The sequence below is a fragment of the Ornithorhynchus anatinus genome, chromosome 13, assembly GCF_004115215.2.
Source record: "Ornithorhynchus anatinus isolate Pmale09 chromosome 13, mOrnAna1.pri.v4, whole genome shotgun sequence".
NCBI classification, from domain to species: domain Eukaryota; kingdom Metazoa; phylum Chordata; class Mammalia; order Monotremata; family Ornithorhynchidae; genus Ornithorhynchus; species Ornithorhynchus anatinus.
In genome coordinates, this window is record NC_041740.1 from 8,388,783 (window position 1) to 8,407,218 (window position 18,436).

Consider the following 18,436-nt stretch of genomic DNA (forward strand, 5'->3'; position numbering starts at 1 on the left):
ATGGTCCCAAAACAATGAAAATAGTATATGGCACTGTGTTCTAACCAATTGATGGCTGTTTTATGTTGGTTGTTTTCCTCTTTTCTTCTGTCATGTTTTATCCAAATTGAGCTCCAAAACCTCTGGCAGTGGTGCTAAGATATCTGATTTGATGTACTTCTAATCCTATTGGAGAAAATTATCTATTATGGTAACTGCCAGAAATTAGTGCTTAGTCTCAAATCCTTCCTAAATGGAATCAGTTAATTTGGTTTCATGGACTAACCCAGTCATTAATTCCTAAAACTGGGGGGTCTTTCTTTGATTTTAATTTTTATCAATCTTTTACCAGCACAAATTGATTTCATAATTGCCAGTTCTTCACTTCACATAGTCCCTTGGTCCTACACAACACCATTTCCAAGCGATACCTTGGGTATTTGCAAGAGCAGAACTCTTGGCCGTAATTCCACATGTCAAGCAATGTGAAAACTGCCTAACACCATTTAATGAATTAAATTGGACAGCACAGTTTTCATTGGGAATACAGTAATTTTTGCTTTTATTTAGGTGCTTAACTTTTCTCAAAATACAGGAAGAAACTGTTGGGTGTGTAAATATATATCTGTTGCTATCATTTATTTTTTATGTAACTTTGTTCCCCTCTAACCCCATATTAAATTATAATCTTTTTGAGAGGAAATTTATCGGTGGCTTTGAGGAGCTGGGTGAGATGATCCACGAGAGATTCTTTTGATCTCAAATAACAGGTGTTAAAAGAAATCATAGTTACAAAAAATACTATAGAATTAAAATTTATTTAAAATATGTAATAAGAAAGCTTGTGTTTGGACCGAGGCAGTGAGAAAAGTCCTATGCAATGGGTGTTGCTGCAGAGTTAATGTTGAAACTGCTCCAGAACAAGTAGGGTGGTGAGGACCTTGGTTTGGACTGGTGACTGCCCCATAAGACCCTTCAGAAAGGTAACTTAGCTGTGCAGGAAGGAGCAGGAGTGTATTTCAGGAGAGGGTAAAATTCTTGTCTTTATGATGTCCTGGGAAATTCATTGTTCCTTTTCCTTTTTAATTTGAACATCATGTGTTTCTGCTTCATCCCTCCTACTTGAATTAGGATAAACTTGCCACCTCCTTCTTCCAGGTGGAGGTGCGAGCACCCTGAAAGTTGGCTCTAGAATTTGAGATCCATTGGAGTTCTTGTTTTTTTGGGCAGACAGGCAGCCTCATCAAACTAGGTTTAGAGGGTAACAGGAAAATGATATCTTTTCATTATTTTATCCAGTGGATTAGTGACAGTGTTCCCCCTCCACACACACCTCCTCCCCGCCCCCCCAGTAAATTATGTTTTCAAAGAACTTGATTCAGCCTTGTGACCAATTAGAGGTGGTTTGAAGGTTATGGGAATTACTCTTTGTCGTCTTGCCATATTTTAGCCTCCTAACAAGGTATTCACTTTTATATTTTGGCTAACTGGGTAACAGCTTGGGGAACGTGTTCAACTTTCCACTGTGTTCCAGAAACAGTAGAATTGGAATGGAGCAGGCCAAACCCAGGGTTGGCTCTGCTCTCCATAGCCAAGGTTAGAGTAAGAAGAAAATTGTTGAAGCAAACCCTGGTTGCAGTTTTCATCTTTCCCCTTCCCAGACTTTCCCCAGGTTGCAACCACCCCAGGGATGCAACAAGTTTCATTTAATACCTTACATCCATGGTTACCGCCACTTCGGGAACACCACCTGTATTGTTTGAGGCTCTACCCAACACATAAGCCCCCCGGCCCTGACTTTCTGGTCAGGTGCGACAGGTAAGGAAATCCGTCCCTTGGGCTGAGATTAAGCCATTCACGCTGAACGTATTTTAGAGGGAGCTCTGGCTACAGTTCATCAGGTTTTTAAGAGGCCTCCCGCCCAGCTAACCAGAGAAGTTGCTGAGCTGTGGAGATAACTTAATTTAGAAGTGGTTGACGCAGACATCGATTAGTTAATTGCACCTCATTCGCAGGAATCGTCGTCTGTTATGTTTGAAAAAGATCTTAATGGAGAGAGGAGTTCAAAGGAGCACAAAAGACGTTCAGAGGAGTTAGCGTGCTCTAAGGTGATTTAAGAAGACTTCCATTCAAACCATGTTAGACACGTTTTCACTAAAGCTGAAAAACCACGTCCCCAGCTGACTCTATCTCTGAGCCCATTTGAGGGTTTTGAGAAATAGGGAGGTGTGTGTTGAGCCACACTTCAGAAAGGTGATGCAGGCAGCAGGGTAAAATGTGGACTGCTTAGGGGAAAGGCTGGGCATGAGGAAACCAATGAGAAGACTGGTGCGATAGCACAACTGTAAAGGGATGAGCACTTGAACTGGGGATGTGGCTGTTTGTGGGGAGAAGGCAAAACAGATTCACATGATGTTTTGGGGAAAAATTGGCAACTTTCAGCAGTAGAGTAGGTGGGAGGGCAGAATAATAGCGAGAAAGTCATGGATGATGCTTCACTTGTGTTCTAGGTTCACATGGAGGATTGTCATGCGGTCAACAAAGATGGGGAACTGAGAGGGTTTAGAAAGGAAGATGGGTTTTGGACATGTTTTGTTTGAGGTGTCGGGTGGCTATCCAGGTGGAAATGACCTGATGGCAAAAAGGAGATGTGGCATAATTACATTACCACACTTTAATATACGACATAGACCTGTTCTAAAATGGCACCACAATCATAATAGTAATAATAAGAGTGGCATTTGTTAAGCATTTACCATGTGCTGAACACTGTACTAAGTTCTGGGGTACATACAAGAGAATCATGTCCCCAAATGGGGCACTCAGTCTAAGAAGGAGGAAGAACAGGTATTGAATCTCCATTTTGCGGATGAAAGAAATGAGGCATAGAAAAGTGAAGCAATTTGCCCAAGGTCACACAGCAGACAAATGGTGGAGATGGGCTGAGAACCCAGGTCCTCTGAGTCCCAGGCCTATGCTCTTTCCATTAGGCCACACTCCTTCTCAGTCATTTTGGACTCCTAGCACTTCCTGTGTTCTAGAGAAGCAGCATGGCCTAGTGGATAGAACACGGAGCTGGGAGTCAAAAGGACTTGGGTTCTAATCCTAGGTTTGCCGCTTGTCTGCCGCGTGTCCTTGGGGAATTCAATAACTTTTCTGAGCCTCAGTTGCCTCATCTGTAAGTAAGATGGTGTTAAGACTGAGCCCCATGTCAGGCAGGGACTGTATCCATCCTGATTAGCTTATATCCACCCGAGTGCTTAGTACAGTGCCTGGCACATAGTAACAGCTGAACAAATACAGTAGTTAAAAAAAAAAAAGAGATAGGTGCACCCCGGTGCCATTTTGGGATTTTTCTAACATGTTGGGATTGGGAGATGGGACTGCCAGTAGCAGTGAAGGGGATTCATGACAATGGTGGTTTCATTGGTCTTGCTAATTATCTACTGCCAAGCAAAAAATACTTAAACATTGCATAGCTACAGTTTTTCGTACCCAGTTGTAAATCTTCACTCCTATCCTATCAACCCAAACTGAGCTCAGATTATTTGCTAGCAGTGCAGGGAAAAAAATGTGATTTTTCAGTCCAAATTAAGGGGCATGAGCAAATATTTTTGAGAGCATGTGACTGTTTTTCCAAACAGATGTTCATGAGGACTGTTGTTATTATGTTGAGATGTAGCTGCAGACCTCTGGTTATTCTGTATCCTTCATTTTTATTTAAATATATTGTACTTTCAAAATAAATATTTATATTAAGCATAATCTCACTGCACAGTGAGACATCTATACTGTATTTGGCAAGCCTGTTATAAAATTATGATTAACTCTGAGTTGTCTGATTTACTACTATTGATTAGAGTATTTATTTGCAAGTCTGAGTGACTTAAATGGAACACAAAATGGAGGACATAAGAAACATGCATCCTTGAATGCACAAGTACTTAATAGGTCCCAGCATTGAGGAATTGCTTTTGGAAAATGCTTTTAATCTTTTGTTCTTTGAGCCATCAGAAATCATATAAAATGATTGTATAAAAATAATTGTATAAAATAATTGGGGCAGTAGAAGATTAAGGAAAAGTGACCTTGATTTACCTCCTGGGAGCAGTGTCAGACTACGGGACTCTAGGGGCATGGAGTGGTTTTTCCTCCCCATGTCAAACTTTGCCCCTCGAGGTGCACCCAAGGCTAGTGCCATTGATACGGTCACAGCCATCTTAATGATTGCAGGGCCTTTCTTGAAGGTAATGATTCCTTTTTCCCCTGATGGTTAGAGTGTCAGTGTATGCACCGTAGTAAACTCCAGAGGTACACCACACTCCCAATCTTTTCTAATTTGCTACCCCTCTCTCCCCCCTTGCCCTCCCTCGCTGCATTGCAGCTAACATAGCACAAATCTACCGATCACAGCATTTACCTGACAAGGGTGGGGCGCAGGCTTTGGGTTTTCGAAAATTAATTAATCGATGGTATTTATTGAGCACTTAACTGTAAGCAGAAGACTGTAGTATGGACTCAGGAGAGTGCAATTCAACAGAATTGGTAGACATATTCTGTACTTATCAGGAGCTTACAATCTGGAGCGGAGAGAAGGTAAAATAAATTACCGATACGTACACAAGTGCCGTGGGACTGAGGGTGGGATGAGTATCAAGTGATTAATAGGTACAGATCCAAGTACATAGGTGATGGGAGAAGGGAGAGGGAATAAGGGAGGTGAGGATTTAGTCGGGAAAGACCTCTTGGAGAAGATATGATTTTAATAAGGCTTTGAAGATGGGGAGAATGGGGGGCACAGTAGCAACAACCTCTTCATTCCTCTTTTGACAGATTCTGTGTCTCTCTCTGAGATGTAGTTAAAACTGTGTTGCCAGTGGCTGAAAAGCAGAGGCTGTGAGCAGGGGTAAAGAGAGAAAGGGGATTTTCTTCCCTATTGTGTTGCCGAAGAGCATTTTGTACTATCTCAGGAGCCACAAGAGAAGACAGCTCAGTAGCAGCAGTGTAATTAAGGCTTCTGAGAGAAATCTTTTTCACTTAGTTGTTTCTTCCTCGGCACAGTTGAAGCCAAGCATCCATTTTGAAATGTGTTCGTCAAGGGGAAAATCTTGAGGTGTTGTTTTCTTTGTTATTTTCTCAATTCTTTCTGAGAAAATTTAGGGAGGAATTGCACATCTGAATGGGATGCCTTTTGGGGAATACGGGAGGGGATAGTTGCATATATTGGAGAGCAGCAGGTGTGTTCTTCCTTGTAGGTGGAGATTTGGTTAAATCTAGGCTTTGGTGGGAAGTGTCCAGGGATCCATTGTATTGATTTTTTAAAATTCTCTGCATACATGCATGTGCACCTCCACCCCCACAACCCCTACCTTGTTTGGGAACATGCTCAGGTTTGGGTGGCAAATTCAGAGGTGGTTATATCCAGAGCCTGTGGGTCCTCCAATCAGAAAAATTTGGCCAGGCTTGCTCCAGATGATTTGCCCAGGTCTCTTAATTCCTGATACAGGGTTTCTAAACACTCTGTGATAAACCAGTTGCTTGTACAGTGGGGTTTTTGGTTTCTTTGATAGGAAGGCAGAAGAGTTTGGACTATGATTAATAATCTACCCTGCCTGTATAAAAGATACATTGCAAAGACCACGTAGAACAAATAGTTTTGCCTGCTTGCTGGGCCATCATATCCACGTCCCCTTTCCAGTACTAGTCTTCTGAAAATCATGTGTGTTACAGTATGAATTTTGTTTGGATTTGGATCAATAAATACTACTGAATGAATGAATGCATTAATTTACATCAGACTACTTGTTCTGTTTTGCTGTCTGTCTCCCCCAGTTAGACTGGGACCCCATTGTTGGGCAGGGATGGTCTCTCTCTGTGGCCAAATTGTCCATGCCAAGCGCTTAGTCCAGTGCTCTGCACATAGCGCTCAGTAAATGCTATTGAATGAATGTCAACCCCATTCGTGACCCCCTTTAGATTATTGTGCTTCCATACTGTTTAGTCCTAACTCTGACTTCTTCACCTCTCCAAGATTGAAATTTTAGGGACTAGAAGTTGCTCTGGTAATTTTTCTTAAAATTAAGAGAGTGCTAGATGTTTTTAAGTGTTGTGTTTTGCTTTTTATTTTTCCATTGCTAGTAACTGCCCATAAATCTGTCTAAAGCAGAGAATTTAGTGGGGCCAATTCAGACTCATGAAAAGGTATCTACAATGCAAGTTTTTTTTTAATCTTCTATTTTTGTAAAAGTTCAGTCTGACTGAAAGGAATATAATGCAATGTCTTTTACCACTCCATGTGTTATTCATTGTTTCTGTTTAGCATTAAGGGTTTTTCTGGGTTCTCTTTTCTTTGTGTTCAGGTATATGTCCCGAGTCCATGGTATGCATCCAAAAGAGACCACCCGTCAGCTGAGCTTAGCGGTGAAAGATGGTCTTATTGTTGAAACTCTAACTGTGGGCTGCAAGGGATCAAAAGCTGGTATTGAACAAGAAGGATATTGGTTGCCAGGAGATGAGATTGTGAGTATAATTTCTTTGGTAAAATAGATCACGTTTCAGGTATTCTGTCTTGCAGAGTTTGAAAAATTCCATTAATGAGTATTAATAATAATTTGATTCAACCAGTAAACAGTAAAGTAAGATTTTTTTTCAATTTTTTACTCTTTTCATTTATGATTGAAATAAAATATCCACTTAAAAAAACACTAGACTACATGAAGTTCCTTCTGTCCCGAGTGACCCATTAAGAGGTATTGACTTGAAAGCGATAGTAGCCTTTAAAGTAAATTAAAGTGCATAGTACCCAGAATATAAAGAAGAAAATGTGCCCTTTGTAATTAAAATGGCCTCTCTCTCATGTCAGGAACCTGCCAGGGTAACTACACTTTGTAGCCTCCTTCAGAAATTGTTTCTGAAGAGAGATGAACGGGAAAAAACAAGCTTTTCTCAAGAATCAGGTTGAAGTTATTTGACAGTTTGAAAAGCTTAGACTCTCAAAAAGGTAATGTGTAAGGAGTAAAAGCGTTCATATAACCAATAGAATTGGTGCCAAGGCACAGCAGTGCTTTCAGTGGAATTGTAGGTGCAAAGAATATAAATCTTAATTTTTTAAATCTTAATTTATGGATATTATACTTTTTTATGGTGTTGGTGGTTGTCCCCAGACCTTTAATGACTCCAGAACAGAAATCAAAGTATGAAGGGTTAGGAGACAGACTCCAGGGGATTTTGTTGTGCTTTTTTAGAATTTTTTTTTTAAATATATTTCTAGAGTTGATTACAGCCTAAACCTCAATTTTCTCTTGTTTGTTGTTTGCCCTGAATATATTTTCTAGGTTCCTAATGTAAATCTTTTTTTAGCTATTCTGTTAATATAAGATTGTATTAGTTGTAATATTTCTAAAATGAGTCCATTTTAAATGTCACCATTTAAAACCTGTAAATTTAGAATGTGCTTGGCGTTAAAATTTTTCTAAAGATTGAGAATGAACTTAAATACTTGGATAATTAAAACAAAAAATTCAAGAAATCTTGAAAATTTCTGTATCAACTCCTACCTTTTATTGGTTGTCCAGAAACAGTGCTTTACAATTTGTCCTTTGCTGTGTCTGAAGCTGTCCTTTGCTTGTTCTGAAGCAATAGCTGAAGTTTAGCAGCTAATTTTGTCTACTTGGAGAAGTGTTTATACCAAACACTATTTCAGGTTATGTTCTATCAATCAGTAGTATTTATTAAGTGCTATTCTGTGTGGAGCACAAACTGGACCCTGGAGAAGAGTACAATTGAGTAATCTGTCGTATTTATTGAGGGCTTACCATGTGCAGAGCACTGTTATAAGCACTTGGGAGAATACAATAAAACAATATAACAGAGTAAGGAACGCAATCCGTGTCCTCAAGGAGATTACAGTCTCACCGGGGAGATAGACAGAGACATTCACAGAACATCAGAGAGCAAAGGTTTGCAAGGATAACTAAAATAAGACAAATGTGTGAGTTAATATAAGTGAAAGTTTCCCTAAGTGCTAAGATGTAAAGGGTGTTCATAGATGGAAAGGGCCCAGAGAGATGACCTTAATCAGGTAATGTCTCCAGGGGGAGGTTAGTTTCCAGGAGGACTTTGAAAATGGGGAGAACTGTGGTGTGAAGGATTTGAAGGGAAAGGAAGTCCAATGGGAGAGTCAGGAATGAGGCACATTGAAAAGCGTAACTTTGAAAGAGAACGAAGGGTACTAATCGAGGTGTAAGGGGAAAAGAGCGCGTGTAGAAGTATAGAAAAGAGAACCTCTAGGCTGTAAGTTCGTTGTGCTGGGAATGTGCATGTTGATATTGTATTACCATTGCCCAAATACCCAGTGCGATGCAAGCAGTACACAGTACTGGGCACGCTCAGTAAGCACACAGTGAGCACTTAATAAATATGAGCGACTGATGGATAAGTAAGAGGGAGAGAACTGGTAGAGTCCCATGAAGCTGATGGTCAGGAGTTCCCGCTTGATGTGAAAAGAATTGTTTCATGTCGGAAGCTTTTGAGTAATAGGGAACGCTGCGGAAACCTTATTAGAAAACCGATCTGGGCATCAAAGTGAAGGAGGCCTACAGAGAGTGGTCATCTAACTGGGATAGGTTGGGTGCCTGAGTCACAGTGGTAGTCATGTAAATGGGAAGAAAGGGACAGAGCCACAGAATATCATGGAAAATTCAGGGATGATTCATTTGAGATAAAAGGAGTGAGGAGTCATAGACTCACGTGCTTTGTGAGACAGGGGTCGCTTGGCTGAAGATTCCTACAATTCACTTTAAAGGGGAAAATGGAGTAGGGAGACAGACTGCTGCTCTGGATGCTGGAAGCAGCGTGACCTAAGGGAACAAGCACGGGCCTGGGAGTCAGAGGACCTGGATTATAATCCTGGCCATACCACTTGCCTGCCGTGAGACCTCGGGCAAGTGACAACTTCTCTGTGCCTCAGTTTCTTCATCTGCAAAATGGAGAATAAATGCTTGTTCTCCCTCTTACTTAGATTTTGAGCCCCAGATTGGACAGGGACTGTGTCCATTCATCTTATGTTGTGCCTACCCCAGCACTTAGTACAGTGCTTGCACGTAGTAAGCACTTAAGTACCAAAGTTATTAGTATTATTATTATCAATAATAAACTCTAACCATCAATTCAGTGGTATATTTGAGTCCTTACTGTGTACAGAGCACTGTAATAAATACTTGGGAGAGAATGACACAACATTCATTCAGTCATATTTACTGAGTACTTACTGTGAGCAGAGCACTGTACTGAGAGCTTGGGAGAGTACAGTATAACAATAAACAGACACATTCCCTGCCCACAAAGAGTTGATAGGCACATTCTGTACCCACAAAGAGCTCACAGTCCTGACTGAAATAGTTACCCGACAGAATAATGGCCCAAATTAATGTTTAATATTACAGTTGGAAAGAATTCAAAGGCTTAAATGAAGAGTTGCCAGACTGATATGCAGACTATACTCACCAGGAGGGATTAGGAAAGTAACTTTCCTCCCATGCGGCTAGGGGCTTGATCGCCATAACCCATGGCCACCTTTAGTCTAAGGTATTTTTGGTGGGGGAACGTTTGGAAGACCAGATCCCAGAAGTCAGTCCCTGGCCTATTTTTCCACACACATTGATGAAGCAGAACAAGAAAAATTCACCACATATCAGAGGAAATCAGGAGAAAATCTCCTACAGGCCAGCTGGGACCATACGAGACACGAACAAAGCAGAGAGCAGGTAGCAGAAATTTGGAATAAGAGCCCTCATTGACATAGGCTTAGTGTTGCTCCAGATGTAGGTGTAGTTTTTGGTAACTTTCTTCGTCTTAGTGGTTCCATCCCGGGCAGACTCCTCCCAATTCACCCCAGTGGCCTCTGGGAAATGTAAATGACCTGCCCCTTTCCTTCCTGAATCATATGTTGTTTGTTTGTTTTTTCCTTTTCTTCCCTTGCAATTCCCTTGATAGAGCTGATTATGGAATTTAAAAGCATTGTCACTCTTACCCAGAGGAATAGCTGTGACCCAGCTGTATAACAATATTAAGGTTGCGGGCATCTGGGCCTGTGATAGTGAGGTTGGCAGCTGGGATGGGAATGTTAGGAGGAGTGGGTTAAAGGAGGAAATACGAGTTCAGTTCTAGACAGTGAGCTTGAGGTGCCAGCAGAACACCATATGGGAGATGTCCAGGCAGCAAAAGGAAGTATGACATTGCAGAGGAGGTGAGAGGTTGGGAAAAACAAGATAGATTTGGGAGCTCCCTGAATGTGAGACCAAAGTAGAGCTTTGTAATATTGAGAAGATGTGGATCGTAAACCTCTCACTAGACTGTCAACTCGAGGTTAGGGATCATGTCTCCTAACTCTTGTATTCTCCAGAAGGGTTAGTTTAGTGCTCTGAACCCATTAGCTGCTTAATAAATACTATTGACTAATTGCGAGGATTGGCCAGATTAAATATTATTGACAGATGATTGGCCGGAGGAAATACTATTGACTAATTTAGATGATTGGTCAGATAGAATGAAGGACATCCAGGAGAGACCTGCATCAGTTAAATCAAGGTTGTTTAACATTTCGAGGAGAAGAGGGTGCTAAGAAGAGGGTGCTACCAGTGTAGAAGGGGACATGCAAGTCAAGGAGGATGAGAATACAGTCTAGTCTATCAGATTTGTCTTGGAGAAGGTCATTGATGACCTAAGCTCCTTGTGGGCAGGGATCAAGCCTACCATCTCCATTTTGTTGTACTCTTCCAAGTGCTTAGTACAGTGCTCTGCACACAGTAAGTGCTTTTTTATGGTGTTTGTTAAACGTTTAAGTAATGTGTCGGAAACTGTTCTAAGTGCTAGGGTTGGTACATGTTAATTAGGTTGGACACAGTCCCTGTCCTGCATGCCTCTCACTGTTTAAGTAGGAGAGAGACCGGGTATTTAATCCCCATTTTACATTTGAGAAAATTGAGGCACAGAGAAGTTAAGTGACCTGCCCAAGGTCACACAGCAAGCATTTGGCAGAGTTGAGTTTAGAACCCAGGTCCTCTGACTCCAAAGCCCACGCTCTTCCCATTAGGCCACACTGCTTCCCCAAGTGTGCAATAAATACCATTGATTAATAATTGGAGGTTGCAGTCTCTCTAGAGTAAAGGGGACAGGAACCCCACTCATCAAACACAAGTTTTCCTCCCATCTTTTCAATGGGAATCCCATTGAAAAGGCAGGAAGGAAAATTCTTATTTGATGACCAAAAAAAAAGGAAGGTAAAAGCTGTTTGTACTTCAGTATGTTTTTTAAAAAAAGCAAATAAAACTGTCAACTCTAAAAGCAAAACTGCTTGAGGGCCCCTTTGACCCTTAATTTTGGAAACTTTAGCTGTTAATATGAACAAATTACTTCTTTTTATAAAAGTAAGATATTGAAACATAGCTATTAATCACTGCCTTTTCCCCATAACCTTGCAACTGTAACTATCCCCATCAGTATTAATGGGCTCTTCTATAAGTTGGTCCAGTAGGACCAGCTCCCTACAATAAGTAAGTGTGGAGTATATTAATATGATATGGTTTAGGGCAGGTGAATTAGTGAGTCTTTCAGGATTTATAAAATGTGAGACTTCCATTCTCCCTTTGTCTCCACAAGGGGTTTGAATACAGGGTACTAGATGTCTGTCTCTTTACCTGTAAAAGCAGAGCACCCTCAGATCCAAGGGAGGGGAGAGACAAGCCCAGTGGTTTGGATATGGAACCCTAACGGGCCTGGGTGGGAAATTACTTAACTCCCACAATCCTCAACCTGTCAGGTTCCTTGGACTCTACAGGTGGGGAACGAGAACAGAGTCATTCTGTTCTACTCACCCTAATGGACAACTACTTAAAGAGGAGAGAGAAGGAAGGTATTTCTCATCTATCTAAGCCACCAGGAATCCATTGGATAGTGCTTACCTTGAATTTTCCTTTTTCTTTGTTCATTTGGATCTAGGCTAACGTGCCACTTCACTTAATTTTTACTTCTACCCCAATAGTGTTCCCTAAATACCTCCTTTTCTCCCCTTGCATATGTGCTGTAAACTTGCAGACAGGTGGCTTCTAACCAGCCTCATCCTATACCTATTCATTTGACCCCTTACCCCTAAGCACTTGGGTATTTATTTCTTCCCCTCGCCCCTCTGCACTTCTATGTACATATCTTGTAACTTGGTTGCTTCCCAAAGCTATAATTTATTTTCATTTCTGTCTTTTCCGCTAGACTGTAAGCTCTTTTAAGGGCAAGGGATCATGTCTACCATACTCTCCCAAGTATTGAGTTCAGTATTCTACACAGAGGAAGGGCTCAATAAGTGCTATTGATGAATTCTTCATGCTGGTTTTTCCTGTATATCATATCCTCAATCCGACCTTTCCTTTCTACGCAAACTGCTACCCCCCTGATTCAAGCTCTGGACTTGCCCGGGCTTGACTAATGCATTAGCCTCCTCACTGGTCTCCCTGCCTCCAGTCTGCCCCCAACCCCGCTTCGCCTAAGCTATTCTACTTTCTGCTCTACAGATCTTCTTCAAGCATTGCTTGGCCTACATCTCTCCTCTTCCTTAAACCCATCCCTCTTCACAGCAAACAAAAACTTCTCACAGTGAGCTTCAAGCTCTCCACCATCTGGAACCATCATTTCTATCTGCTCTCTTCACTCACTATTCCCTAGCATGCTGTCTTCACTTCCCCCAGGCTCCCCATTCTCACACTTCCAATTGCCTCACTCAGCTATTGCCCTGGTTTGGAGCACCCCTTCTCCCCACTTTAGACAGAGGATCCATCCCCTTTTCTCATCATATTTGTACTCCTCCAAATTACCCACTTATTCCAACAGGCTTTGCCCAGTTAATTTCCCAGCAAGCTGAGCTACATTTATTCCTCCAGCCATTTCTAGCACTTTATTTACACCCTGTTTAGAATTTGCATCTGTGAATGTGTGTACACACACACACACCCCCCACTCCAGTTTGACAGTGTTGTAACTATTTTTATGTTTGTGTCCCCGTTCAAATATAAGCTCTTTGTTAGCAGGGTTCATATCACTCTGATATTCAATCAGTTAATCAGTGGTATTTCTTTAGCTCTTCATGTGTGCAGAGTACTTACTAACTGCTTGGGAGAGTGCTTGAGAGAGTTGATAGATGCATTCTCTGCCTACAGCAAGCTTACCGTCTAGAGGGTGAAACAGACGTTACTACAAATAATTTTGAGATATGTACATAGTGCTGTGGGGTGAATACCAAATTCCCAAAGAGCCCATATCCAAGTGCGTAGAGTTTATTTCCAAAGCTCTAGTACAGTGCCCTGCATCCAAGTGGGAACTCCAGTCTCTGCTGCTTGCAGCTACTACTCTTTGCCCAAATTTAGTGCCCCATGGCATGAAATCCTGACCGCTGTTCAGTATTTCTTTGGCATTTGGAGATTCTGATTGTCTATTCCATTAGTTTAGGGGCCATCATTGCACGTGACTGGAGGTGGATGGAGCAATTGAGGCAATTTTTTAGTAGCCTTTTTTATAAATCGTGTGTAAGGATAACTTGTAATTTATATTGGCAGTCCAAATTTGGCCCTACAGCTCTGATGTTGCTTTTAAAAATACCTGAGTCCAAAGACATGTTGCATTTTCTTCTTGTGGAAGAAGGCAACCTGCCTCAGCTGCTGCTCTGTGGACAGAACAGTAGCAAAGCTCTCAGCAATCACAGCACCATTTGTGGAACCCCCAGTTCATACAGAGCACTATGTTAAATGCTTGGAAACATGACAGAGAAGTAGAAGTCAGCCCCTGCCCTTAAGGAGTCTTCTTTTTCCCCTTCCCACTCTCCACCTCCGTCCTATTTCCTCCTCAGCTTTGTGTTGAATGTTCCACCATCAGCAGTGCTTATAATACTCAATTTGTTCTGGTGACTGTCTTTGTAATTTCAGAGAGGATCTTTTTCTGTTTTTTTCTTTCATTTAGATAAACTTCTTTCTTTAGATTTGTAAAAAGTTTTTCTAGTTTTTCGTCTCATCAGTCGGAGTCACAGCCGATGCTGGACTACTCTGGTGGTTGTATTTTCCCAGACTGAATGTCTTTAGAAACTGAAGTAGAGAGTGTTTCCCTTTGCTGGCCAAAGAAATGAGAGGCCCTATATGTGACCAGCTTTTCCCCAGCCCTGCTTACACCTCTGACTGTAGCCTATTCAGGGATTGTGTTGAGGTAAAAATGGAGATTAGAACATGCATTTTTATTAGGATTTTGAGGTGAGCCAAATTGCAATTTTTGATCTTTGTCCTTGGTTTACCTGCCAATCTAGGTTCTCTTGTTTCTTCCTTCACTGAAAAAATAATGCAGACTGGAAATAAGTGCTCTCTCTCTATGGAAAAAACAAAAAACAAACCTTTTTAGCAGTTTGTCTATGCATTTCAACCAAATGAAACTTGGAAACTGTAAGTTGGGTTTTAGTCTTTTGGGGGTTCATATCAACTCTTTCAAATGTATTTTCTATTAACTGGTAAGTAGAATTTCTAATTTTTTTCACCCGCAAGGACAACAGATCACATTCGGAATCAGGTAGAAAACTTAAGTCTTTGCCACTTGATGTTTCTGCTGTAGGAATGTCTCCCTTTCCTTAACAAAAGTCACATTTTGTAGTTTACTAAACCCATACTGAAAAACAGTACCCTGAGTTGCACTCAATTTCAAGGGGAAGCATTTGTACTACAGGAAGATTACTTTGGGTTTTTGGCTAAAAATAAATGGTGTTTTGCCCCATACATGTTGATGAAAATTAACTTTAGAGGCAGGTACAATTTATTATCTTTATGAACTTTATTCAGAGTTGAAAATTTGGATGAGTTAATGAGCCATATCCATAAAACTGGCACAATAAAAGGTCATGGTATAAAAAGGCCTCCTTTATTCTGTTAGAAAAAAATCAGTTTGAAAAAGGAAGGTTTTCTTTATTTCTTTCCTCCTACAATTGCATAGATATAGTGTAGTATAGCAGTAATCATAGAAAAATAGTACACCTTTCATTTGTGTGAATTTGCTTTTCTTTTTATTGTGTCCTGGAGCTTTGTTGCCATTTAAATTGGCTCAATTCTGTATATTAATTCACAAATATATGAAATACGATTGAATGAATTAAGTGGCCTAAAGGTTCAACCATTGCTACAGGATACAGTTAATTTTGAGCACTATTTTCAGCATGCATTTCACATATCTGTTTACGCAAATTATGTATTGAACCACGTACTGTCCTTCAAAATTCACAATTTTTATTTCAGTTACAATGAATACAATCTTTATTCATTAGTATTTAAAGCATTTTGAATCATATACATTCACCTTTATAATGACCATTTTCTTTAAGCATTAAGCATCTTGATTGGTAAAGAACTTTGGTTTTTTATTGCAGAATGATTTTGGGGTCATAAAATCCTGCCTTATTCATTTAGGTTTGTGTTATAAAGATCGGATTTTCCCAGGGAGTTTTTTGGGATATTTTCTCTCTCCTCAACTCCTCCTGTCACACTCTTTCCACTCTCCCACTTTTGTAACTTTTCGCTCTCTCCTCTCTCTTCTCTTTCTCCCCTTCATTCTTTTCTCTCACTCCCGCTGTTACACTTGCTGATTCTGAGGAGAGAACATTTGAAATGTGATAGAAAAAGGAGATTATTGATATTCTGATATTCTTAGTCTGAATTTGTGTATTAATGATTTTTTCTATGGAAAAGCCAATATACAGCACCATATTTTAGAACTAATTGGGTATCACATGGCCATGTGAAAAATGCTATATTGGGGCCATTTGCTATTTCAGTATGCACCTGTCTCTTAAGAAAAGTCAATGAATTGCCTGATAAAATTAAGGCCTTTCTTTCTATTGTGTGATCCATGCAGTTTTGCATCCAAGATAGCTGCCACTTTAAATAATCAACTGTGGCAAAACTACAAGAGATGGAAAACAGGAAGGAATTAGGGTGATGAACTGATACATTTAGGCAAAGTGCTGCTAAGGAAAATTCCTCATTATCTTCTTGTGCAGCGGATTAATATTCTCCTACCAAAAATAGTATTCTATAATCCCATACTTTTACGGAAACTAGCTCAAATTGACCCTCTCACTATCCTAGATTGAACCCATTTATGATGTCAAAGGATGTACATGAGTGTTGCTAGCTAAGTTTACTCTTTTCATTTATGATGGCATAATCTACTCATAAGTATTTCTCTGATACCACAGTAGACTTCTAGACTTCATCCGTCTCCCTCCCAACCCCACACCGCACTGATTCTGGGAAAGGATTTTTTCCCCCCAGTGATGATTTGGTTTACATGGTGCTGTAGTACGAACACTTTGAACCCTCTCTTATCGATTGCCGTTTACACTTGAGTTTGCATGTTGCTGTTTATTTTTCCATTAATGAATTGTATCACAGTGCATGAGCACCGTAAAATAAAACAGAATATTAGCAAAGAGCTAGCTAAATTTGTGGTAGAAAATGTATATCGACAGACAGTAGAAGAAATATTTTGTCTCCTCCATGTTGGATTCCTTGTCTCCCTGTATATATCCTGATATCAAGCCAAGTTACAGTATAGAGACCAAGATATTTTTTTTTATTTTGAAAGGCCTACAGTATGCAGCCTTTCTCCCGGACAACAACCAAAAACAAGGTGAACAACTTTTGAAATACGTGGTTTTATTTGAAGTCTGTTATTTTCTATTACGTTCCTCTCTGCAGTAGGATAGCTCAGACTACTTACTCTAAATATGCTTTTTTGTCTAAATATAATTTTTGTGTGAAATCGCACCCTCTCCATCCACATGCCTGCCCCGTTTTTCAGTCAGCCTGTGTTCTGAATTGGTCCTTTTTGTTTGGTTTGGTTTTGAAGTTGTTGTTTCTGGAAACTGGAATTGGGCAGTCACACGCCTTGCCCTTCAGCCACTTCCTTTTCACCAGGTAGTGGGGGGGACTGGCGACATCTGGTGGACCTCTCGGAAAGTGCAGGCTTAGCCGTGTTTGCACGTGGGCCGTTTTCCAGCTTTTTTTCCTGCAGTCCTTGGCGTCCAGATGTTTGTCGTTTAAATCACTCCCCTCTCCTGCGAGACGAGTTATGGGCTCCCATTTCCCCGCCGAAGGTAACAGAACCTCTCGTAAGGTCCTTTTTTATTATGTGAGATCTACGCCGGGCGTGCACATGTACACCTCTGCACGTACATGGACTTGTCTGTTAAAATTCGGATTGAGAAATGTATTTCCTTTATGAAGAATCCAGCTTTATTTAGAAGTAAAAATGTTTATACTTCCTTTGGGGACTCTCACTGGAGGTGCTTAAGACTGTCATCTTAAAAGTCGAAAGAGAAATGTGGTTTAATCCCTGATGTATCCAAATGTGTATTTACGTCCACCTATATGAAACCTGGCATCTGTGTGTCTGAACATGACTCAGATGGCACATTTGGAAGAGCACGCTTTCATTTTTGTTGTTATCGTGAAAAGCTGGATCTGTCGCTAATCACCCCCCCCCCCCAATAGATGTGACAGCCGTTACCTTCGTTTTATTAAGGGGAAAAATTATTCTCCAAAATTGTCTGTCTGTCTCTTTCTCTCTCTCTCTCTTTTTCTCTCTTAACTGGTCTGTGTTCTGTTGATTGCAATTTTTGACCATTATATTTGAGATGAAGGAAAAAATGCACAAGGGTGACAGCGCTCTGAAGTTGAGCCAAGGGTAGGCCACTAAAGTCCTTTCAGTTTACACTCAAAGAATTTTGAGGTTGCATACTTTGTTCCCAAGTTGGAAAATCAGTTAAATGAAAATAGGTAATCAAATTAGCTGTATTATAATTCAATTTATAAGTAATTACTAACACAAAACTGCAGCAAATAAAACGACATCTGTTATTAGAATAAATTGTAGAGAATGTAGTTTTTGGAAAATGATGTTCAGATGGACATAAATTGATGTATTAATTCGGGAGGTAAACATAATGTCTTAATATAAACCACTGAGACATTCCATATCAAACACTGTGTCAGGTCCAACATTTACAATCTACATTACCTGTACATCGGATTCAGGATTTCCTTCTTGGTATGGGCAACTTGACTGATGAATTACTGAGTTCCTTGGTTCTAGAAGAGGTGGTGTGGCTTAGGTATGTAACCACAGTGATCCGAGTGAACTTTAGGGTGAAGAAAAGACAATGAGTACTTAAACAGTGCACCAAGACTGTAGCTGATTCCTGGAGTTTAGGTGCTGTGATCAGGGAGGCAATCAGCTTTGGAGGGAGAGTACAATTAATGGGGGCTAATGAAGAGTAAAGTGATGGTCGAGCCCTTCTGGAAGTCACCGTGTTTTGGCTAAACCTGGGGTGAAAGGTCACTGCTAGCTAATACAGGATTGTGGGGAATGGGTATTTTTGTTT

General features: G+C 40.6%; 1 protein-coding gene across 1 annotated transcript in view; it reads left to right on the forward strand.

Moving 5' to 3' along the window:
- LOC100074163 (zinc finger MYND domain-containing protein 11) overlaps nucleotides 1-18,436 on the forward strand; it is a 70,562-nt gene that overhangs the window by 30,796 nt on the left and 21,330 nt on the right. Inside the window, 1 exon segment of the mRNA XM_029078123.2 lies at nucleotides 6,339-6,498. Within this exon segment, the coding sequence (XP_028933956.1) occupies nucleotides 6,339-6,498 (160 nt within the window).